Consider the following 14,376-nt stretch of genomic DNA (forward strand, 5'->3'; position numbering starts at 1 on the left):
CTCCTGCCATAGTGACAGGAGGGTGGTCCAAGGGAGGAAAGACCCAAGGAAACGGTGAATGTGGTGTCGTATGCATCATGTCAGGGAGGGAGTCAAGAGTAAAGAGAAGAAAGAAGGGAACTCATTTACCCTGGGCAACAATGTCCAGCACTTTGCTCAGGACAGAATGGATATCATAAAGGCTCTTACATACTCCATGATGCTCTCCCATGCCAGCGCCAGGGATGGAGACCATGTATGCTTCCACATTGGAGTCCTCTGCGTCACTGAATCTCTCCCAGAGAGGAAGTCAGCGGCTGCCAAAGCTCATCCGTGCCTTTGTTCCTTCCCTAGGCTTGAGTGGTCCCATCACATTTGAGCTCTGATCTCAGCAGGGCTTCTCCATGTGAGCATGAATGTGCCACTTCTCTTTGAGTCCCTGTATCCTCAAGAGCAGAATAAAGATAACCTAGCCAACCATCTCCTCCCACAGGGTGCCCTACACAGCACCTGCTGCCAGCCAGACCACCGGGTGGTCACTCCCATGGGTCCACTGCTGGCCTTCCCATTCCCTGCGAAATGGAGCCAGGGTCTCACTAGGGGAAGTGTATACGTGGCCTCTCCAGGGCCTAGGAGGAAGGGAGGGGACGACAGGGGTGAGGTGTCGGTTCCCCATTGGTTGGGTCAGCGGCAATCCCCACTGCACTCATGTGCCTGCACACCTGCAGCCTGCCCGCAGCCCTCGCCGCCTGCTAGTCTGGCTCCAGAGGCCATGAGGCGATTGCTGCCACTGCTGCTGCTGCTGGGAGCCTGGGCTACCCCAGGGGCCACTGGGGACAGGATCTCTCTCAGTGCCTCTGCCCCACAGCTGGATGATGAGGAGAAGTATTCAGCTCACATGCCCACCCACCTGCGCTGTGACGCCTGCAGGGCCGTGGCCTACCAGGTGAGTCCTCCCCAACCCCAGGCAGACTCTGCACCTGCCCATACCCCTCCTTCCATCCTTCATGCCACTTCTGCCCCATGAACCCCAGCTTCACCATCATCAGGCCTCCAGCCCCAGCCTTCTAGGATACTGTATCTCTACCTCACTAAAACCTCCATGCCTCAGTTTACCCATCTGCCTGCCCAACAGAGTGGGTGGACTGGGACACCATCCTGAAACTTGCTTGCTCTTCAAGATTTCTCCCTGTCTAGACTGGCCCCAGGTCTGACTGGGGTGCACACGTGCTGACTTGCCTGTGTCAGAGCCCACACCCGTCCTGGGTGAGCATGCCTCTGTGCCTGGGTTCTCTTTCAGCAGCACCTGCCACTGGGCTGGTGTGCTTGCCGGTACCAAGCTCCACTTCAGCACTTCCTTTTCACTCTCTCTCCTGGCCCAGTGATAGCTTTGGGGACCCAGGGGAGGGGCCCACAGCCTGTCACCCAGACACTTTCTGCCAGAAGCTCCCTTGCCACTTCATTCTCCTGTCCTCCCCTCTCTACTTCCTCCCTAACTGAGCAGAAGTCCTGAGCCCTTGCTCCCAGCCCCTCCTTGTTCTAGATGCGGGAGCATCTGGCAAAAGCAGAGGCCAAACTTCAACCCCGAGATTCCCTGGGGCAGCAGGAGCTGAGTGAGTCAGAGTACACGGATGTCCTGGACCGGAGCTGCTCCCAGGACTGGCAGGAGTGAGTCCTGGTTTGGGCCCTGCCTCCCTTCTCTGGGGGCAGGAAAGGGGGTTGGGAGTCCTCCTTCCCCCTACCCCTGCTCTCCCCACCCTACCCCCGGGCTCTGCCCTGAGGGAAGAGGCTGGCTGCAGCCTGGGCCCTGGCACTGTGGACAAGTGGCAGAGCAGATATCCTGCAAAGTCATCGTGTGACCTTGGTTCAGGGGTTTTCTGTCTCCCAAATGGCAAATGCCCAGTATCCCTAGCTTGTTGTAGAGATAAGGCCTTTCCTCACTGTGCCCTCACCAGTGCTCTGCTCCCTTTTTCCCCCTCTGCCACCAGCTACGGGGTCCAGGAAGTGAACCACGTGAAGCGTCTCACTGGCCCGGGGCTTAGCGAGGGGCCAAACTTACACATCCAAGTGATGATCAGAGGGGGCCCCTGGCCCACCAGGTGACAATGATGACATGACTGGGGGGAGAGGGGAGAGGAGGAGCCCTTGGAACTTGAGACTGCCCCCTTGGGGCTGTTCCTCCAGGGGCCTGGGCAGTGTGTGAGACTTCTCTGGGCTCCCCCAGGCTCTCTACCACCTGTCTACACTACCTCGGGGAGTTTGGAGAAGAAAGCATCTATGAAGCCTACCTCCAAGGTCAAGGGGCTCTGGAGGAGCTGCTGTGTGGGGGTCCCCGTGGAGCCTGCTTGGAGGAAGCACCTGTCCGAAGGGGAGAGCTCTAGTTCCCCTCTCCTTTGCCTGAAACAGCAGCTGGCCTTCCACATTCCTTCCTACAGGCCAGGCAATTTGGAGTTAGAGAGACCTTGCCCTGTGCTGCCTCTCCCTCCCTCTCGCCTCTTCTCCATGGCACTGAAGCCTGGACAAGGAACAAGGCCTTCCCCTCTGGACTCAAATAAAACCCAGTGACCTTAACTCCTTTCTGTAAAAAAAATGCTTGGGGCAGTGTGCTAGGGAAGGACAGATGTGGGTGTTCCTGCTGGTGGCCCTTCTAAACAGAAGAACCTAGAGGAAAACTAGTGCTGGTGTGCCGGGGATGGGGCAGGGGGTTTGCAAATGAGCTGAAAGAGGCCCAGGGAAGCATGGGATCACCACAGGACAGTCCAGACGACAGAGCCACCACGAGCAGAAAGAACACAAGGGCATCTGCAGGCAGGTTGCCTGCGGTCACGCCTACACCATCGCTCCGTGCTATCTGTGCCGCTCCCAGACACTCATCTCAGTCACTGCCACGTGCCCTCTGCCCTCTGCCTCTGATCCCAGCCTGGATGGTTGGATCCTGGGTGTCTGCCTGGAATAGGGAATGGCGGGGCAGGGTAGAACCAGATGTATTCAACATTCTGACTCAGGGCTGTCCTCTCTTCAGCAAACGCTTCTGGCCCCTTGGAGACCCTTTCTGGTTCCTACTTGGGGCTGGACCTGGGGTAAGGGATGCTACAACTTGCAGTTTTCTTTATAGCTCTGATCCACTGAAGCCGTGTGTGTGTGTGTGTGTGTGTGTGTGTGTGTGTGTGTACAGAACCACACCCTAATTGCAACTTGAAGAAGGCAGAAACAGACTTAAGATTGCAAAGGTGACCAAGGCCAGACAGGTGGACCAGTAGCAGCCCAGGCTGGGGATCAGACTTAGGTGGGTGGGGACTAATGACCCCAACTAGGTCAGAGCCCCCAGACAGACCCTCAAAGGGCCAGTTTCCCTGGATGCCCCAGCCCCTGACGGGGCATCAGCAGTTCCAGGACTTGCCTGAGGGCCCTCCTCCCCTGGTCGGTGCCCCAGGAGAGAAGCCATAGATACCACAAGGAGTAGAGTCAAGTCCTGGAGAAGCAGCCAAGCTCCGGGCAGTATCAGGAACAGGGCTAGATGCACCACGTGACATGGGCCTGGGCACCCCTGTGTGGGTGCAGTGTGACTGACACGCTGCTTCAGTCGGCCCTGATGGATTCTTTTATGGGACGCAAGCATCTCCAGGCCTTGATCCTGTGTGTGTGCTCAGGGTGTGAGTGACTAGGGAACAAGGGGTGTGGCTGGGTGTCCCCAGCCCCCTGGGGAGCGCTGGGTGCCAAGGAAGGGGAGGGAAGTATTGAGGAGTTGCAGAGGCCTAGAACTAGTCAGACGGCTTTGGGAGCACTGAGAAGCCGGAGCCAAGAGGGAGAGGAAGGACTCAGAGCTGTGGCATGAAGCTGCTGCCCAGCTGGAGAGCGGTGCTGCCCGTGGGGCCTCGGGGCACGACCTGGCCATGGGCACAGCGACCCAGAAGTAGGTGGGCCTGAAGCTGGCTGGAGGGGCGGGGGGTGCAAGAGCCCAGAAGAAGGCTGATCTGCAACCTGAGGTGCAGCTTGCAGCAGCTAAGGTGCTTCCATTCCTCCACCCCTGTCTATGTGCCCCTTTCCTGGTTGGCCCTCGGACTGGGGCTTGGCCTGTGGAGCAAAACCCAGGCTGGGCGCTGGCCTGGCTTCCAGGGAGCTGTGACACAGGCCTCTATGTTATTTGACACTGGGTCCCAGTAACTGCAGTCCCAGCTGGGAGGGAAGGGGAATCCGAGGGGCATCCGTGAGCTGACATAGGCCACCGGCTAGACAGCTCCACCTACTGAGGCCTCTCTGCTGCCGGACTCAAGAGGACAGCACATTGGAGGACCCTGTGTTTTTTGAACCTGGCTGAACCTGGCTGTGTAGGTGGCCTCGGTAGGGCCAAGTTTCTGATATCAGTTTCCCGGCTCCTTAGGACAATACCGATGTGTTCCCGGGCAGGATGCCCACCCCTCAATCAGAATGGTTATGATGATGAAAATAGTGATTAGCCTCTTCTTCATAACTGAAAAGGGCCCCAGGCAGGGTGTGACAAAATCAGCACCTCCTGCCACTCCCCTGGCTGCTGTCACCTCACCCAGGGCTTGGCAAGCAGACAAGACTGTTCCCTCCTCACCCCTTCGACTCTGGCCCTATCATGGAAAACAAGAGCAGGTCTCGTGCCCAGGTTGGGGCCAGGAAGGAAGGGCTCTGAAGACACACGTGGCTGAGGCTTCCACAGCCACAGTTAATACCTCACTTTGCCCGGGTCCCCCTTTCGCAATCCAGAGCTGGGGACCTGGTTACAGATTTACTTTGAACAATGTCTGATGTGTGGAGTAAAGTCCTCCTCAGCCTCGGTAAAGTCATCCTCCCTCCCAGGAGCTGCTCAGACCAGCGCTCCGGACATGAGGGCCCAGCAGGACTCCGAGGGTCAGCCACAGCCACAGGTGCTGGGAAAGGGGGCGGGGAGTGGAGGGGGCTGGAGGGCAGGTCAGGCCTCCCTGGGAGGGCAGACAAAAGGCTGATGAACTTGATAGAGAGTGACCATCTGGAGCTGAGTGTGGTCACTGGGAGTTGCTGCGGGGCGGGGAGGGGTGGGAAACTTGTGTGTGAAGCGGGGTAGGGGTGAAGGAGCCCCACCTTCTGGATTGGCTTATTCCAGCTGGTGGGGGCAGTATGGCCCCCAAGCTCCCCGGGGACACCCCAAGGACCCCCAAGGGGCAGAAGTGGGACCAGGGTGAACTTCTTTTCAGTCTTGAGCCCCCTGAGCCCCCTCTCCTGGTTCCCCCAGATCCAGGTCTAATTTACAGGTCCTGTACCTTGGCTAGAAAGGCCTAGCCCTAAGGGGAGCTAACAAAGTGGACACATTCCTGCAGGAGACTGTGTGAGACCGGGAGCCAGGAAAACCCAGGCTGCCTGACAACAGAGGAGTCCATGAACACTGGGACAGGCTGGAGGAGAGAGGCAGGGAAACAGGGCAGAGAGAGGAGGAACCTCAGGCTGAGCTGCGGACCGGGCCCTTGAGCACAACCCTTTCCCCAAATGCGGGCAGAACGGGCTTTGCCTAGCCCTATCCCTCCACCTTCATCTACTTGCGTCTGCTGTCCCCAGCATGCAACCCTGGGCTCCGCAGAGGCTCAACCCAGGGAGCCCCCCATGGCTCTGCCCACACAGCCCAAGTTTGACATGTTGTACAAGATTGAAGACACGCCGCCTTGGTACCTGTGCATTCTTCTGGGCTTCCAGGTGGGCCTGCCTCCCACTGCTGTGTATTTCCCCATCCTATTGGGCCCACACACACATTCCCCCCACCCCCCACCGCCCCCACCCCAGCCTGGCCCAGCCTGATTCTGGTCCACAAGGTTATCTTGGCCAACAGGAAGTGTAAGTCCCTAACCTGAGGTCAACGAAGTGACTGTCCCTGAGCAGTGGTGGGAAAGGTTGCATAGGGCCTGAGAGCATGGGACTATTGCCAGGCAGGTGAACCCGCCCCTGGAAGCCAGAGCTGCTACAGGGGGAAGGGAGGGAGACTAGTGGCCCCAGAGAGAGAGGTGAATGGTGTCCTCACGGGGAATGCCTCGCGGGAGTCCTCAGTCCTGTGTGAACACGTGGCGGAGGAGCCCAGTTTCCACGGAGTTGGCAGGACCTGCCTCATGGCCTGCGCGCTCTGCCTCTGCCCAGCACTATCTGACCTGCTTCAGTGGCACCATCGCCGTGCCCTTCCTCCTGGCCGAGGCAATGTGCGTGGGTCAGGACCAGCACATGGTCAGTCAACTCATCGGCACCATCTTCGTGTGTGTGGGCATCACCACCCTTGTGCAGACCACGCTGGGCATCCGGTGAGTGCCCGCCCCCATGCACACAAATACACACGCGCATGCTCTGTATGCTATGTCGCTGCAGGGGCAACTGGGCCCTCCTCCGGGATGGAAGAGCCGTGTTGTTCCTCCCTGCTCCTTCCCCGGGGGGAGGCTCCCTGGCCAGCAGGGTCCTGCCCTGGATCCCTCAATTCAGTGGTCTGCCTGGACACTTGCTCAGAATGAACGGTCTGTGGGTTTCAAGGACTTTGCCCTGGTGCTCTAAACACCCGCACCCACTTCCTGTCCTAATGACTGCTGTGGGTTTCCCTCAGGGACAGCAGCCCCAGGCCCATGCGTGGAACAAGGGGCACTCCTGCCTGGGCCTCCGTGACCTCCCTCTGCTCCACCCCAACCCCCGTTCTTCCCGCTATCTCCCACCTCTCTCCAACCCTCCTCTCAACTTGCAGGCTGCCGCTGTTCCAAGCCAGTGCCTTTGCGTTTCTGGTTCCAGCCCAAGCCATTCTATCCCTGGACAAATGGAAATGTCCCTCAGAAGGTGGGCACTCGGCTGAGGTCTGTGCTGGAGGAGGGGGGAGGCTTCTAGTGGTGATGGTGGGGTGGGGAGTCAGCTGCCTTGAGCTCAGGCCTGGGATGCTTGGTGACCAGCATCTCTCTTTATGGGTGTGTTGTGAGGGTCCCTGTCTCTGCCCGCAGAGGAGATCTATGGGAACTGGAGTCTGCCACTGAACACCTCTCACATCTGGCAGCCACGCATTCGAGAGGTGAGTTTGTACATTGGGCAGAAGAGGCCAGGCCTGCAGAAGGGGGCTAGAAAGGAGTGAGGGCCACTATGAAGTTGGGGGAGTCAAGAATGCTGTCTGGAAGCCTCCATCCTCTGCTGGCCGGCTCCTGGCCTTTGCTAGGTGATGAACAGCTCTGATCTTTGCTCTTTTAGATCCAAGGAGCAATCATGGTGTCCAGCTTGGTGGAGGTGGTGATCGGACTGCTGGGACTGCCTGGGGCCCTACTCAGCTACATTGGGCCTCTCACGGTCACCCCTACTATCTCCCTCATTGGCCTCTCGGTCTTCCAAACTGCTGGTGACCGAGCTGGCTCCCACTGGGGCATCTCAGCTTGGTGAGTGGGCACCAGGCCTGACCCCTGCCCAGCCCCAGACCCCGTTCCCACACCCTCGTGCTGCCCTGCCACAGCCTCACCAACTGCCGCCTCCTGCTTGTGCCTCTGCCCCTCCAGTGCCATTCTCCTGATCATCCTCTTCTCCCAGTACCTGCGCAATGTCAGTTTCTTGCTGCCCATCTACCGCTGGGGCAAGGGCATCACTGTCTATCGCATCCAGATCTTCAAGATGTTCCCGGTAAGGAGCTGGCAGGAGGCTCAGGCCGGGACTAGGGCAGAGGCTGGACCAGGGCCAAGGTGGGGGCAAGGAAAAGGATGGCATGGGAAGGCAAGCCAGGCAGAGGGGACCAAGAACTGAGCTTCAGCTGGGGCCAGGCTGCAGGTAGGAGTGGCGGTGCCTGGCCTGAGATGCCCCGTGCCTCCTGTGTGCTCCCTGCGTTCCTTCAGATCGTGCTGGCCATCATGACTGTGTGGTTGCTATGCTACATCCTCACCCTGACGAACGTGCTGCCTGCAGACTCCTCAGCCTATGGCTTTCAGGCACGCACCGATGCCCGTGGGGACATCATGGCCATTGCACCCTGGATCCGCATCCCTTACCCTTGTGAGCCACCCCCTGGGGATCCTCTGCCTTGCTCCAAGACTCCCTGGGAGCCAAATGTTCCCAAAGTGTCCAGCAGAGCTGTGTGGCTCCATGCTACTCCTGCCCGTCATCTCCCAGGGCTGTGTGCTACCCTGCTCAGCTAGAGAGCCTACTCAGGTAATGTCCTGCCTGCCATAGCTGCCTCTCTGTGTCATCCCGTCTCCCTTGACCCCAGGTCAGTGGGGCCTGCCCACGGTGACTGTGGCTGCTGTGTTGGGGATGTTCAGTGCCACCTTGGCAGGCATCATTGAGTCCATTGGAGATTACTACGCCTGTGCCCGGCTGGCTGGCGCACCACCCCCTCCTGTGCATGCTATCAACAGGTGTGCCCGCCTGGCTGCCTCCCTATCTCATGTTCTCGATGGGGCAAATTATGGAGGGGGTGGAGACTGAGACAGGTGGTGAGCACTGCCCAGGCCTCGGTTCTGTGCTTGGGGGGAGAGGGGAATGGTGGTGGTGTGCATTCCTTACTCCCTTTCAGCTGGAAACAGCTGAGGAGTGTGGCAAGTGCCCCCAGCCTAATCTGGCCTCAGAGAGACTCTGCTGTGAGCTGCTGATCAACTCGCTGAACTCAGAGATGAGGAAAGGAGGGAAGTGGGGGCCACAATAGGGCCAGGCTCTGGGATCTGCACTCCTGCCTGCCAAACCTCCCTCTGTGGCTCTGCCCGAAGGTCACAGGAGAGGCTGACAGGAGGTCAGGGACTGGGGAAGGGGGCCAACCTGCCGCCTACTCATGCTTCTCTTGCAGGGGTATCTTCACCGAAGGCATCTGCTGCATTATCGCGGGGCTGCTGGGCACAGGCAACGGGTCCACTTCGTCCAGTCCCAACATTGGCGTTCTGGGGATTACCAAGGTACAGCCATGAGCGTGGGCCGCAGTGCCTGGTCCCAGTCTAGCTCATCCTGTCTTGGGGAGGCTATGGGGAGTGAGGGGAAGAGCGATGGGGAAGAGGGCGTTTGGCCCGTGTATTTAGGGCTGGGTTTTTCTCAAGGCTCTAGCTCCACCCCTTGCTCCCCCCCCTTCCCCGCCCCATCAGGTGGGCAGCCGGCGCGTGGTGCAATTTGGTGCGGGTATCATGCTGATCCTGGGAGTCGTGGGCAAGTTCACGGCCCTCTTCGCCTCACTCCCTGACCCCATTCTAGGGGGTATGTTTTGCACCCTCTTTGGTGAGTGCTGGGCGCGGGACGCGGCGCGGGAGGGAGGGAAGGACGGCCCTCTAGCCGCACAGCGCCCCTAGCGGCTGTCCTGTGCCCGCAGGCATGATTACGGCCGTGGGCCTGTCCAACCTGCAGTTCGTGGACCTGAACTCCTCCCGAAACCTCTTCGTGCTCGGATTTCCCATATTCTTCGGACTCACGCTGCCCAATTACCTGGATTCCCATCCAGGAGCCATCAACACAGGTGTGTCTCGCTATTCACTGTCTGCAGAATCAAGGTGGGCTCCACCCAGTTACACGAGGCCAGCAGCCAAGGACTTGGCTGGGCTTGTGCACGGCTGTTGTGCTCTCCTGGGATTTGGATCCATAGATGGGAGTGATACGGGTAGAGGTAGGCCTGAAAGCCAGGGCCATTGGGCACTGTAGTGCCAGCACTAACCAAGGGAATCAGTAGGCCACATAGGTGGGCAGTCCAAGCCCTGCTCTCCAGATGGGCCTGGGACACCCACCAGTCCGTGGCCTCTCCACAGGTGTTCCCGAAGTGGACCAGATTCTCACCGTGCTACTGACCACTGAGATGTTTGTGGGAGGGTGCATCGCCTTCATACTGGACAACACCGTGCCAGGTAACGGGCCAGTTTTGGTGGCAAGGGGTGTGGAACTGGTGCAGCCTAGAACCAGCCTGGACACCCACGCACTCCACCTAATGGTCAGGGCTGGAGCTGTGGTCAGACCCCCAGTGATGCAGGTCCTGCAGGGAGAGAGAGAGAACCAGACAAGGCTGGAGTTCTTGAAGGGTTAGGGACCCCTGTTGCTGTCTCACAGTAAGCTGGAGGGAAATGCCCTGTATCTATTGGTAAAAGCCACTCTACAGGGCAGTGGCCTTCCACATGGGCTAGCACAAGGGCCTGCAGCACTTCACTTTGGTGTCAGCAATCTTTGCAAGGACCATGGAGGGTAATCTGTGGTGTTCCAAAGACCCCTCTTACTTGCCTAGCAGGGAACTTCAAAAAGTTCATGCAAACCAGCATTTTAAAAAAAAGCAAGTTTATCTTGGTGTAAAATATTGAAATTCATCATTTTTTTTCTCCCTCTAACAAATAAGCATTGGCATATAAAACAAAGTGTTATCAGGTGTTCTAATATTTGTGAAACATCTACTATGGGCCAGGTATGGAGCCAAGTGTCTAAAATGTTGCAAATCTGGATCTGTAACATTTACCTTAGCACATTTGAGAAGCACTGCTCCTCACTGCCTGCCTGGGGGAGGGAGAGCGGCTGGAGAAGGTTCCAGGGAGATGGAGGTCCATGGCTGCAACTGGACACCATGGATGGTAGGGGCAAAGTGGCAGCCCTGCATGCCCAGTCACTCAGTGGCTCAGGTACAGTCACAGTCCTGTCTGCACCCACTCTGAATGCCCACAAGTATTCGGTTTAGGAGTCCAAGGCTGTGCACAGCTGTGACGGTGGGACAGAGAGGTGGGGAGAGGGTTGGGACTGCAGGGGATTTTAGGTAGGACTTTGAGGAGGGAGTTTGGGGTAGCATCTGTCCTGTGGATAAATGAGTGCTGAGCCACAGTTCTCAGTCATTTCCATTTAAGGTAGCTGGGCTGCAGTCTGGAGCAGCTGTAAACTTTATGATGATAAAGTGGAAAAGGCCATCTGGTGGGAGCATGATCCCCTGAAGGCTGTGACCTACCCATCACACCCCTATCCTTCAGCTCAGCAGCCAGCAGGGTGTGCAGACGCTTTAGAAAATGCACATCATCTTCAAGGACTCCAGCTCATCTGACTGCCACCCCGTGGAAATCCCTCACTTTCCCCACCAGACCTTGAGCATGTCACAGCCTGTCAACCCCAGTTCGAGAACCTCTCCTATACCCCTCTCCCTCCGTAAGAATCCTATTTGTCAGCATTATTTGGAGTATCCTTAGCCTCAAAGAGTGACTTTCCCAGCACCCAGATTCACTTGCAATTATTGTCCTTTTGGGTCTTCTTCTTGATAAAGGTTTGTGTAACAGTGTCTATATGCCCCTCTGGAGTAGTTTTGGAGGAATGAAATACGATTAAGGTGCTTAGCATAGAGCTTGGCACACTAGTTATGAAGGAAACTGACTAGTATTCCTGAGGGTCCCTGAAGCCCTGGCAATGTTAGGAGCTCAGAAATTGTGCAGTCATCACTTTTTAGGACTAGGTTGTACTTAAGACACGTCCTTCCAGAATGGTGCCTGAGGATGATAAGGGAAGGGGACGTGGTAGAGGGTTGCTGGCTCGTTAATGACCCCTTTGTCCTTTTCCAGGGAGCCCAGAGGAACGAGGTCTGATCCAGTGGAAGGCTGGGGCCCACGACAGTAGTGAGACATCTGCCAGCCTCAAGAGCTACGACTTTCCTTTTGGGATGGGAATGCTGAAAAGGATTACTTTTTTGAGATACATTCCTATCTGCCCCTTCTTCAAAGGATTTTCTTCAAAGTCTAAAGATAAGCCTTCACTTCCAGAAGACACTCCAGAGAACACAGAAAGTAGATCTGTGTGCACCAAAGTCTGAAAAAACTACTTCTAGAAAAGGTAGGATGTGTCTGTGGTTTCTGTGAGGATTAAAGAACCATAACATTATTAATCCTTTAACCAAAGAAAGCCTGAATGACTCCACATTTGTGACCTGTGGAGTGTCCTACACGGGAAGGAGGGCTGTGTGAAAAGCCAGTGCTTGGGCTCTGGGGTCGGGTGTGGGAACTCCCTTGACATGTTACAGTGAGAATAGAGCCTTCTGACTGGTGTGGGCACCAAGAGGTTGTAAATACGCTGAAATACTCATCCCTTCTGTCTTTCAGGTCCCTCTCGGCAGAATCTAGGCCAGCAGGAGGCCCTGACCTAGTCACTGCAGCGACGGGCAGCCTCAGCCTTGCACTCCATCCAGTACACTAAGACAAGTGCTACTTTGCTAGGACATAGCACAAGTTGGGAAGTGCTGACACAGCAAAAATCCTCTCTCATATGCTGCCTTGTTTCAATAGTGGTCATAACATTAAAACCTCTGAAACAGGATGGATGGCTTATTACCTTAAACTGAAACCAGTACAGGTCCCATTCGTTCCTGGGGTTTCCTCATGTGTGGGCAGCTGATGCTCTGAAACTTTCTCTCTCCATCGGGAATACAGAAGCCTGGCTTCCCTATTTATTTATTTATTTATTTTAAGATTTATTTATTGGGCCCGGTGCAGTGGCGCAGTGGTTAAGGTCCTTGCCTTGCACATGCAGGGATCCCATATGGGTGCCAGTTCTAATCCCGGCAGCCCCGCTTCCCATCCAGCTCCCTGCCTGTGGCCCGGGAAAGCAGTTGAGGACGGCCCAAAGCTTTGGGACCCTGCACCCGCGTGGGAGACCTGGAAGAGGCACCTGGCTTTGGACCAGCATAGCATTGGCCGTTGCACTCACTTGGGGAGTGAATCATCGGACGGAAGATCTTCCTCTCTGTCTCTCCTCTCTGTATATCTGCCTTTCCAATAAAAATAAAATAAATCTTTAAAAAAAATGTATGTTTCTTGAAAAAAAAAAGATTTATTTATTTATTGGAAAGTCAGATATACAGAGATGAGGAGAGACAAAGAGGAAGATCTTCCGTCTGATGATTCCCCAAGTAAGCGCAATGGCTGGTGCTGTGCCCATCCAAAGCCAGGATCCAGGACTCCCACACGGGTGCAGGGTCCCAAAGCATTGGGCCGTCCTCGACTGCTTTCCCAGGCCACCAGCAGGGAGCTGGATGGGAAGTGGAGCTGCCAGGATTAGAACCGGCACCCATATGGGATCCTGGCGCGTTCAAGGCGAGGACTTTAGCCACTAGGCCACCGTGCCAGGCCCCTGGCTTCCCTATTAAAAGCACTGGGGTTGTTTCCATGTGACCCTTCACAAAATGCAAACCAAACCAAGAGCTTGGCCTAGATTCTGTAATGATCATAATTACAACCAGTTCCAGGGACGTTCTGTGTGCCAGGACTGCAGTAGGTGCTTGGTGAGTGTTAACCCAGCCTGCAATCCAAAGATCTAGACTACATGTGGAGTAGCCCTCTTAGGAAACACCAGTGACCATTAAATATTTCAGATTTCAGTTTCTGGAATGTTGGAATATTTACGTGGACTTTAACAGCTGAACATCCCTAATATCAAAATCTGATATGTGAAACTTTCTGAGCAGCATGGCTCAAATTTCCTGGTTTTAGAGCATTTCTGATTTTTCCATTTTTATACTGGAGCTGTTCAGCCTAGCCTACCATTTTACAGATGTAGCTAAGGTTAAGTATGACCATGACCATGGATTTGTATTTCTGCGAACCATGAGGTCAGGTTCTCCTCTAACCTTACAGCACCACTTGACTTCTGGTTTAACTTTTAGTTATACTGTGCCACACTAATTTGGCAGTATGTAGCAATGAACTCATCTGTCCCTCTGACCTCAGAAAGGACTTGTAAGCTTCACCTATGTGGCAGCATGCTGTGCCACAATATGCAGGGCTGAGCTGTCTTGAGAACAGAGGGATTCACTGTGTCTTAGTGCCTCTTCAAAACTGCATTCCTAGTTTTTGTTGCTTTTTTTTTTAAACTAGGGAGTGGATCAGAAATGGAACAGCTGAGATACGAACTGGTACCCATGTGATGCCAGCTTGTAGGCAAAGGATTAGCCTGTTGAGCATGTACTGTTCTCCCAAAGTGCTAGTTTGAGTCTCAGTATGTTCACTTCCAATTCAGATTCCTGTGAAGCAGCAGATGATGGCCCCAAAGAAGGCCCAACTATCCATGCAGCAGACCCAGCTAAGCCCTGGTTACTGTCGTAAACGGTGTATAGAAATTTTCAGTGTTGACTTGAAAGTAGACGAAAATAAACTTAACAACAACAACAACAAAAAAGAGTATGAGCCACACCTAACTACATGGCCTTCTTAACCTTTTTTGGCCCAATAAGTTCAAGGAAAGTCCTTGTAAAGGACAAAAACCAACTACACTGAAGTCAGGTCGCAATTACCCTGGTCAGCCTTAGACTCCTCACATGGCTGTGACTGTGACCCTGCAGTCCCAGGTGTTGAAGAATGGGGCAACTGGGCTTGTTTTACTGCAGTATTTTGGACAGATGCTGCAAAACTATATTAGCTAACAACACACTTGTTATATAGTTTTGACAAATCCTGCTCTCAGCGCATTATGTTGGCAGTGTTG

General features: G+C 55.3%; 2 protein-coding genes across 4 annotated transcripts; both read left to right on the plus strand.

The window, feature by feature from the left end:
* The first annotated feature begins 682 nt into the window (after window positions 1–682).
* MZB1 (marginal zone B and B1 cell specific protein) lies at window positions 683–2,550 on the plus strand. The gene is made up of 4 exons (XM_040975515.1): window positions 683–925; window positions 1,523–1,647; window positions 1,968–2,078; window positions 2,204–2,550. Exons 1-4 carry the CDS (start codon window positions 752–754, stop codon window positions 2,358–2,360), a joined length of 567 nt encoding a protein of 188 aa, XP_040831449.1. The 5' UTR covers window positions 683–751; the 3' UTR covers window positions 2,361–2,550.
* Window positions 2,551–4,832: 2,282 nt separating this feature from the next.
* On the plus strand, window positions 4,833–12,213 carry SLC23A1 (solute carrier family 23 member 1). 3 transcript variants are annotated; one of them, XM_040975531.1, is made up of 15 exons: window positions 4,833–4,874; window positions 5,563–5,673; window positions 6,109–6,266; window positions 6,695–6,783; window positions 6,942–7,009; window positions 7,183–7,364; window positions 7,482–7,602; window positions 7,812–7,968; window positions 8,183–8,330; window positions 8,756–8,861; window positions 9,045–9,174; window positions 9,266–9,409; window positions 9,696–9,791; window positions 11,466–11,733; window positions 12,000–12,213. In XM_040975531.1, exons 1-14 carry the CDS (start codon window positions 4,833–4,835, stop codon window positions 11,711–11,713), a joined length of 1,800 nt encoding a protein of 599 aa, XP_040831465.1. In that variant the 3' UTR covers window positions 11,714–11,733; window positions 12,000–12,213. The 3 variants fall into 3 exon arrangements, with proteins under 3 accessions (XP_040831465.1, XP_040831476.1, XP_040831461.1); XM_040975542.1 differs by lacking the exon at window positions 12,000–12,213 and having other exon boundaries at window positions 6,942–7,021; window positions 11,466–11,826; XM_040975527.1 differs by lacking the exon at window positions 12,000–12,213 and having other exon boundaries at window positions 11,466–11,826.
* Window positions 12,214–14,376: the final 2,163 nt, after the last annotated feature.

The sequence above is a fragment of the Ochotona curzoniae genome, unplaced genomic scaffold, assembly GCF_017591425.1.
Source record: "Ochotona curzoniae isolate NIBS_2020 unplaced genomic scaffold, NIBS_Ocur_1.0 contig_1, whole genome shotgun sequence".
Lineage (NCBI taxonomy): Eukaryota > Metazoa > Chordata > Mammalia > Lagomorpha > Ochotonidae > Ochotona > Ochotona curzoniae.